The 9,527-nt window shown below is 33.0% G+C and overlaps 1 protein-coding gene across 1 annotated transcript; it reads right to left on the bottom strand.

The window, feature by feature from the left end:
• Positions 1 to 4,718: 4,718 nt before the first annotated feature.
• On the bottom strand, positions 4,719 to 5,970 carry LOC112003163 (uncharacterized). Its single transcript, XM_024035342.2, has 2 exons — positions 5,630 to 5,970; positions 4,719 to 5,492 (listed from the first exon to the last, which is right to left on the bottom strand). Exons 1-2 carry the CDS (start codon positions 5,714 to 5,716, stop codon positions 4,992 to 4,994), a joined length of 588 nt encoding a protein of 195 aa, XP_023891110.1. The 5' UTR covers positions 5,717 to 5,970; the 3' UTR covers positions 4,719 to 4,991.
• Between the last annotated feature and the right edge of the window lie 3,557 nt (positions 5,971 to 9,527).

Genomic DNA, 9,527 nt, shown 5'->3' with positions numbered 1-9,527 from the left:
TGAGGGCATCATAACTAGAAAATGTATAATAAAAAAAAAAAAAAGATGAATTATATAATATAAATAATTTTAATATATATATATACACACACATTTACATTGAGGGCAAGGCAATCTAGTCAAAACCAATTCTCGTCTTATGCTAACTTTGGGGTGAGAGAAACCCATGCAAGACAAAACAAGATAAGATGGGTCTAGCTAGCAGGACATTATTACCATTCTTAAATAAGAATTGAATTTAAAATTCACTTGCATGCAACAAAGTGAGACAAAAAAATCTAACTTCGTATCTAAATTTTTAATTTAAAAAACAATGCTCGTTACAAGTTTGCAATTCACAATATTATTTAATCATTTTAAGAGTTTTTATTTTTTTTGGCACATGATTGTAAAATTACATTGCTTTTTCTATTCATCAACATTATCATTGAAAATATGACATGAAAACTTTCTTTATACTCTTCCAATTAAACCAAGTAGAAATAAATTTCCCCTCTTACAACGTCAAAAATGCCTACGCACATAATATGGGGGTGTGTATGAATTGGATTGGAGTTGGAATATTTTTAACCCAATTTGACTTTCTTGAATGGCGAAATCTTCAGTCTAACTAACCTAACTCTAAAATGTAAAAACTAAACCAACCTACCGATTTTGTTAAGCATGATTTTTTAAAAATAAAAATTTTCATTCAACTAGGTAAGGTCATTTATTAATGACTACAAATTATAAATAAATAAAAAATCATTAAAATATTATAGCCTTGTAGGGTTTAAACTATCCAATTAATGTTTGAGCATTTAGTCATTTACACCAATAGAAATATAAGATGGATAATTTTAGAATATTTCGAAATTGCCATAAATGTATTATCTTCCCTCTTAAATAATAATAGATTTGACTAATTAAATCTATAAGAAAACTCACAATTCTTGTAAGAGTAGGACTTGAAATGTTTTATAATTTTTCATATAAATTCAAAACTTTCATTTGGATCACTATCTCGCCTATGTTGATTAACCCCCACTGGCAGTCGCTCTCTAGTTGTGTCCACCACCAAACCGATCACTAGACCGTCTAAAGCGATATGCTATTATTGCTAGCTAATGCATTTAATGATCAATTAATTTTCTGTATCAATTCAACGTGATATCATTGCATCCACACCACCTACTCTTTTTCTTGTGACCAAAGGCAACACCACTATAGAAAGTAGAAAATTGCTTATTGGAGCATTCCTTTAAAAAATAATAAAATAAAATAAAATAAACTGGAAGTGTAAGTCCTGAAGGAAAGAGACAAAAACAAAGAATGCACACACAAAAAGGAAAAAAAAAAATCCAAAAATTAAAAAGTGTTTTGAGGCAAGAAAAGCCAACGTCTGTATTTCTGCCATGACGATCAGCAGTCTTGAAGGTTAAGCCCTCAAAAGCTTCTAATAGTGTTGCCAAATGCCAAAAAGCTTCCCTCATTTCCAAAGGAAAATCTTAACAATATCACAGAGATTTAGTTTTAGTTTGGTATACCTATTTCCTCTCTGGGGAAAGTCAATGAATACTAAATATTGGTTTAAGAAACATTTTTAAGTACTTTTTATGAGAAAAGAAAAAGTAATTGATTTTTTTTTTTTTTAGTCTTTTTATATTTTTCATAAAAATGGTATTAAAATATTAACAAATACCATTAGAACTCCAGTTAACTACCTTTCATTTATTTATTTTACTTAAGAAAATAAATAGAATTAAAGTATAATTGTACTGTACCTTACAATGAAACTTTTTTTGTTTTTTACTCCTTAACTTTTTGTGTCTAGTATTTTCATGTAATCCATATAAATACCAAGGTATCAAAATGAACCAGATGTGTAAAAATGAAATAAACACTTGACACTTTTATGTTCTACCTCGCATAAAGTAGGAAAAATCACTAATTAACTATAAATCCAAAGCCAATTATCACTTAACTAAATACAAACCAATAGAGTTGCTGTCTAGTAGTTAGGCTTTTGGCCATGTGATAGATTCTAAAATCGAACCTTTGTGAGGGGCAAATTCATAACACCAGTTCAGCTTAAAGACTAGCATCTCCTACCATCTTAAATTATTAAATACTCTTTATTGGGATTTGTGGTTAGGCTATTATTTTTCAATCATATTGAGGAGCCATTTTACATCCCTAACTTCATAATTCTCCTCATTCAGCAAAAAAAAAAAAAAAACTTCATAATTCTCCTTGTAGGTCCATTTAAGCCTTCTTTTTTTAGTAAGGATGAGCCCCCCCACCCCACAAAAAAAGCCCTCTTTTTTTCTTTTTTTCTTTTTTTTTTTTTTTTTTTTTTTTTTTTAATATAAGCCATTTAAGCCTTCATAAGCCAACATCCTTACTAGTTACTACAATATAAATGTACCTACACATTGCGGTTTCAACTTACAAAGTCTGCAAACCCACCCACTTAAATTCTTAATTCATAGATTACTAAAATTGTTAGTTATTGTTGCACACATCGAGTTATATATACTCCAACTAAAATCGAAACGCGATTTCAACTATATCTTGTACACACAACATGTAATTATCACCGATGTACTAAAAATTACACTAACTCCCTTAATAGTTCAAATTTTTACCTCACAAACATGATCAATGAAAGTCTAACACAAGAGCCCAATAAATTTGGGAACATATGGGGAAAGTGTAAGTTTTGTTTTACCCTCTCCCCCAAACAGAGCTGACACAGGCACGTTATGGTGCTAAGAAACGACGCGGTGAGCAGGGTTAAGTAGAAGCACTTTGCAGAGTAGACTGTATATAGCACATTGCACAAGTCACAACCAGCACATGACGCAGCCGCTCCTTTTCTTGGACCCTTGTGCTGAAACTGACCCTTCATGCTTTTTGTCTATCTTTGCTCCTTCCCATTACTCCACTTCCACATTTATTTCTGCTCGTTATTTACACTGGAATTTCAAAGAGACGTTGAACTTTGGCAACTATGTGTCCCCATCTATCATCTGGGTCCTCATGCCCATCACCCTCATTTGCCAAAGCGAAAGTGCTTTTTTTTTTTTCTCCTTTCTATTAAGCCTATACACTTTTTTATATTTTTTCAGTAAAGCCTAGACACAATCTTTCACAAGGGCCTAAGGTAGCATTTTATTGTTGCTACTAATAAAAATAGTTTTGAATTCTAGAAATCAATTTCTCTATAAAAAGAAAATTTGTGAGGAGTACTTATTAATCATCTTTCCCATCTCACGAAAATGAGATCTTTATGGATTGGATACAATTTTTGAACGAAGTTTATATAAAAATGATGTTACATCAATTTCAATTTACCACGTCAATAATCTTATTATTATTATTAATATCTTTTTCATTATTTGGGTTCAGGCCTAAACCATGAGTTCACTGTGTAGCTAGCATTAGTATGGGTTTGCTAAAACACCAAAGATGCTATTTTAGGCTTTTCGCACACTAAAGAGCAAAAAAGCCATTCCATGTGCTAAGTTTTGTTAGCATTTGCCAGGGTAACAAAGCTACACTTCTTTAATATTATTATTATTCTCTTTTTCTTCTCCCTCCTCTCACGTTAGTTCCAAACGTCTATCTTTCAATGGTGTGGATTTCAATCAGTGATGATATTGATCATTGGATCTCTCTCCTTACTGCCCGGCGATGGTATGGATGGGTACCAAATGGCGATGGTATGGATCTTGGTATGTGGATTTTGCAATCATTTTGTGATGTGGGTTTGGCGGTGGTGGGTGGTGATGCATGGGTGGTTTTGTTAGTGTGTTAAAAGTAGTAAAAATATTATTTTAAGGTTCTTTTTAGAATAATTATTTAGCTGAAATTAAAATTTTTTGATGAAAATAATATATATAAAATAAAATTAACTGAAATAATATAGTAAAACTTATAAATAATACTAAAAAGTACAGTAAGGTCCATAAATAATATCAAAAAGTGCAATAAGACCCATAAATAGTAGCAAAAATAAATTAAATAGTGACAAAAATAAGTTAGATAGTAAAATAAATTGATAAAACTCTAATGGCAAACACACACTTTTAGAGTACAGTAAACTTATAAATAATAGTAAAAATAAACTGAAAATAAAATAAATTTTGCAAAAATAATTTTTGCTTAACAAAATTTTAAAAGCACACCAAATACTAATACTAATACTAATGCTAATGCTAATGCTCATTACAAGTTACTGAAAATGTGCTTAATTGGTCCCTGCTATGTCCATTGACATCATAAGGATCTCCAACGTTCATATAATAGTTGATATTCTACCTGCAACCACGTCAACTGACGTCTACACCTGCTACCTATGCCCAATTGGATTCAACTATACACCTACAAAATTTGGAACCACACACACACACAATAAGGCCAGGCCACCACCTCGTACATTTTATTGGGCAATCAATCAACAACCAAGTAAGAAACTGAAATAAAAAATAATAATACTACAAAGATTTTTTTTTTTTTTTTTGATAAGAATACTACAAAGAATTAACTCATATAAATCCATAAAACGGATTCTCAAAAGATCACAATATTACATAGGTATCTGCCAAAAGCTGAGCAGAACTATTAAATCCTTTTGAAGTACACTACACTCATATGATTCTGTCAAATGCAGTTTACAAATACTACATGATAAAAAATAAAGTATTCTAAAATAGACGAAAGAAAGGGGTGAGGACTAGTCAAACCCACGAGTTGATTAGCTTTAGAAATTAACAAAAGTGAGCAACAAACACAATTAAGGAGGAAACAGCCTCCCTCCAATGGATCAAACACCTTTGCAGTTTGCAAAAACAAAAATGGGGCAAACCCAAAAAGATAAAAAGGAACACCCCACATGATACACCAAACCAAAGTTGACAAACCCAAAAAGCACCCATTTTTGATAGGATCAAAAGACTAAAAATGAAAAGACATTCACATAAATTAGTACCCTTTGAAGGGCTGGTTTTTCAAGTGACCAAATATATAGGCATGGCCGAGGCAGAGAACCTTTGCTGCTGTACTTGTTGTTGCTCCATGTTAAGCTCTCTGAGACTCAAATACGGTATGTCCACCTCACCTTTCGTTGCCGGAGTCAAAGTTCCGGCGAGAGGACCAGAGGAGGGACGGCTCCGACTACTTGTACGGTACGGCGTGGAGGACCCACTTGTGCTCTCGGTTATGTACACAGGCCCTGAAATAGAGGCTCTAAAAGCTCGAGCCCTGGCTTGATGAACGTCTTCACGATCATGATCATGACCATGACCATGATCATGATGGCTATGGTGGTGGTGGTTAATGTGGGTCCACTTCCATTTGAAGAAAAGGAAGGCACTTCTCCACCAGCGCTTCTTCTTAACCTTGTGGGTCTTCTTCAAGTCGTCTTTGGAAATGGGTTTTTGAAGCTTAAAGTGGATGGAGTCTATGGATCTTGTCGTTTCACGCTTGTGCTTCCTTGCTTCTTCTAAGACCTTGTGTTATTGCGAGGAAATAGCAAGTGGGTCAGACTCTCCAGAAAACTTTATACACAAAGAGTTAGCATAGTATTCTTACATATAACACTATGTCAAAGAAAAACAAAAACAAAAGATGGAGTTTTTAGAGAGACCTGAAAGTAGTCAATTTGAGGATCAAAACCATAGTCACTGAAGTGTTGGGGTTCTGGCATGGGAAAGATGGGGGATTTGTTTGACATATTTTGTTTGTTTGTTGTTTTTCTTTGAAAGTGCTTTTTCTTTGTCTCAATGCAGCGTGCACGTCGTGGCAGAGGTCGGGGTTGGAAAGAGTGTGGAAATTGCAGAGAAAGGAGGGCAGAGGAAAGTAAAGGTGAGTGAGTGTAACTGTGAGAGGGGGAAGCGGAAAAGGGATTTTGGCTTTGGCTTTGGGGGGCTCAAGAATGAAACGGCCGTTGGCATTGGCATGCCCTAGTAAATGCTATTCCCATCTTTTTGATTTCCAACGCTACCCCCCTATTTATTTACCACTATTTATTAGAGTACTATTTATTAATTAATTATACACGCAATTAAGACTTAAGAACCCGTTTGCTTGCTGCAGAAAGTGTAGTTTTAATTAGAATACAAACCCTCTGTGTTATTTTTTGTGTTCTACTTTATATTTTATTAATCACAATCTGTCATGTGGTTATTTAACTTTTCTTATAAAATAATCAAAGTTTAAAATGGGCAAAAATAAACACATGACAAGTTGTGATTATTGAAATATAAATCACAACTTTCCTCTGTATTATTTTTTGTGTTCTACTTTATATTTCATTAATCTTGTGTTCTACTTTATATTTCATTAATCACAATTTGTCATGTAGTTATTTAACTTTCCTTATAAAATAACCAAAGTTTAAAATAGACAAAAATAAATACATAACAAGTTGTGATTGATGGAACATAAAGTGAAACACTAAATGACAAAATGTAGTGCAGAAAATTTATATTCTTTTAATTGTTGAGTTTTTTTTTTTAATACTTTAATGAGTTATGAGAAAAGTTAACTAATGTCTTAAATCTTAACAATGACTAAGGAGGGTTTGTTAGTGAACTATTTTTAAAAATATATATATTAAAAAAAACCATTAATTGATTTTTTGATTTTTTTTTAAGTAGTATGAAAAGTTTCTAAAAATTGTTCATTAACAAATGCACAAAGGCTTTGATTAATGTTTTAAAATTTTAGATTTATCATAAAGGGTAAATTTTATTACTATTTTCTTAGAAATTGAAAATTCAATTTTAATAATCTCAAGAACCTTATAACTCAATAACATAATTGTTTTATTTTATTATAATAGATGTGAAAAGTGTTCAATGTTTTGCAACTTTTGGGAGTGATTTTAGCGAAACAATTTATTTCCGTAATCTAGATGATAACTTGTGGAACTAGTTAAAATTAAGGTTGTTGTACTGCTCATATGGAATTTATCGTTCATTCAAAGATGTAAAAGAGCATTCTCATCAGCTCTTTCATAAAAAATGTCATTTTAACACACCAAAAACCTATTTTATCATTTTAGCACATCATTTTACAATATACCATTTATCAGATGTTCTATTTTTCCCTTCTATACATTAAAATAATATTTACACTACATTAAAATAATATATTAAACTCCTCCAACAACAACAGCAACAACAACAACTCCTCCACCACTGCCACAACAACGACCACCAACAACCACGGCCGCAACAACATCAATCCACCAACGGCACCTTAAAAAAAAAAACACACACAACCAGGAAAAAAAAAAATCCACAACAAACCCAAAAAATAACCACCACAATTACCCAATAATCACTACCACAGCCACCAAATTGCCGCCACAACCACAGTGCCACTGCCATAACTAACCCACAAACCACCACATTCACAAACCTCAAAACCCATCCCAAATCAAACAAACCCACAGCTCAGGCGGCAAGATCGGCTTCAGGCAGGAGACGTCAGCGGCGAGATTGGCTTCAGGCGGGAGACGTTAGCGGCGAGATCGACTTCAGGCAGCTTCAGGCAAGATTGACTTTAGCGGCTTCAGGTGGCTTTAGGCGAGATCAGCTTCAGGCGACTTGAGGATGAGAAAGGAAGAGAATGAGAGTGAAGAGGGAGCTGTGGAGGACGACTGTGGCTCCGGCGAGATTGGCGAGATCAGCGGCTTCTGCGAGATCGACTGGGAATCAACTGGGAATCGGTGACTCTAAGGTGAACTTCCGATTCGGTGTATCAGATCATAAAACAGAGAGAAGAGAGCAAAAAAAAAGGGGAAAAAAACCGGTGAACTTGATTTTTATAGATTAGTGATGGTAGAGATGAAGTTGAAGGGAGTATGTGAGACAGAAAGATGGCGGTGTGAAGCAGAAAAGATCAAAAGGGAGAAGAAAAGAGTGTTTGGAGAGTGGAGATGGTGAGGCAGAAAAGGAATGGCTGAACGTGAACGTGAAAGAGGAATTGTTATTTTAATCCGGATGAGAGAGAAAGACAAATAAAATAATAATAAACGGAAATGGCATTTCAGTCCGTACCATGCCAAAAATAACACCGAACTGTAACATGTCTTAAATTTGTAGCACATATAACATACCTGATGAGGGTTCATTTTTGTGTTTGGTATGTCAAATGTGCCAAATATTTAGCATTTGGCACATTTGAGAGACCTGATGAGAGTGCTCAGCGGTACGTTTTCAAACATGTGCTATTCAAGTTTGTTAGGGACTTAATTGAGTAATAATATCATTAAAAACTTTGACTTCAAATGCATTACAATTAGGTTATGTGATAGTAATATCTTTAACAACAATTATGTAACACCTTCAAGAATTATGTAGTTAAATTGACACATTTTGGTTACATCTAAGATTTGAATTCCTAACTCGTCGTAAATAAATAATAATAAAAAAATTATTCCCAACCTAAATGTTTGGTGCATCTGCAATAGAACCTGCACATTTATGAGATTTGACACGGCAGAATGAAAGCAAATTAATATCTCACCAACCCAAAAAAAGAAAAAAAAAAACGATTGAAGAGGCCTTTAAAGAGAACATCTGGGCAATTAGAAGTTTAGAACCGAGTAAGAAAAAAAAAAAAAAAAAAAAAGCATTAAACTCTCAACATATACATGTGACTGCATTGTCCAATCCCACGGGCCCAATCAAAAGGGTATATAATTCAATACCAATAACACGTAAACCAATATTGTAGTTAATTATTTTGTGTGTCATTCTCAAACTGCTTTTAAGCACAAACCTTGTCAGCTGTGGAATCTAACGAGAAACTGTTCGAAGAGCATAGAATAATGCGTATTGATGTTTAATTAAATTTGTCATCAATCTCAAAGTAATTTCTTAGGCAGTCTTTACCTTGTGGAACGTGAAGTCTAACTTCCACAGTTGAACCTCGTGGAGACTGTATAATAGAAAATAAAATCATCATATACATTCTCCAACACATGCTATGTAGAGATTTTTACACTACTTCCCTTTATCGGTGCTTATTACACATTTCTTGACCCGGCAAATCTAACATATTCATGACATTTGTAATTTTTGAACAATTGGGAAGCAAAATCATATTTAGCATGTGCAACCCACGATTAGGGGTGTGCATCAAACATTCAAACTCACTGACTTGACAAAATTGGTCTAATTCAACCCAACTAGACATCTCAAGTTGGTTTTCATGAATTGAAAATTTATTTTGAGTTTCAAGTCAGATAAATTTATTAAGAATTAGTTTTGACGATTTTGAAAATTTGACGTATAATTATGTGAATTATAATAGTTTATTAAAAATGTAATTAAATAATTAATGAAAGTTAAACTTATTTTTTAGTAATGCTACTTTAACAATATTTTCACAAAAAACATAGGTAGCAAATTATTATTGATTTTAATTTGAATTTACCATTAAAATTACTTTTTTACCCACCAATAATTTATAATGACATGCTACCTAAGATTTATTGAACAACCATTATGAACAAAACATCTTTTTTTAATAAG

This window comes from Quercus suber, unplaced genomic scaffold, assembly GCF_002906115.3.
Source record: "Quercus suber isolate HL8 unplaced genomic scaffold, Cork oak 2.0 scaffold_369, whole genome shotgun sequence".
NCBI classification, from domain to species: Eukaryota; Viridiplantae; Streptophyta; class Magnoliopsida; order Fagales; family Fagaceae; genus Quercus; species Quercus suber.
The sequence above is the reverse complement of the archived record's forward strand: the minus strand, read 5'-3'. Positions and strand labels throughout refer to the sequence as shown.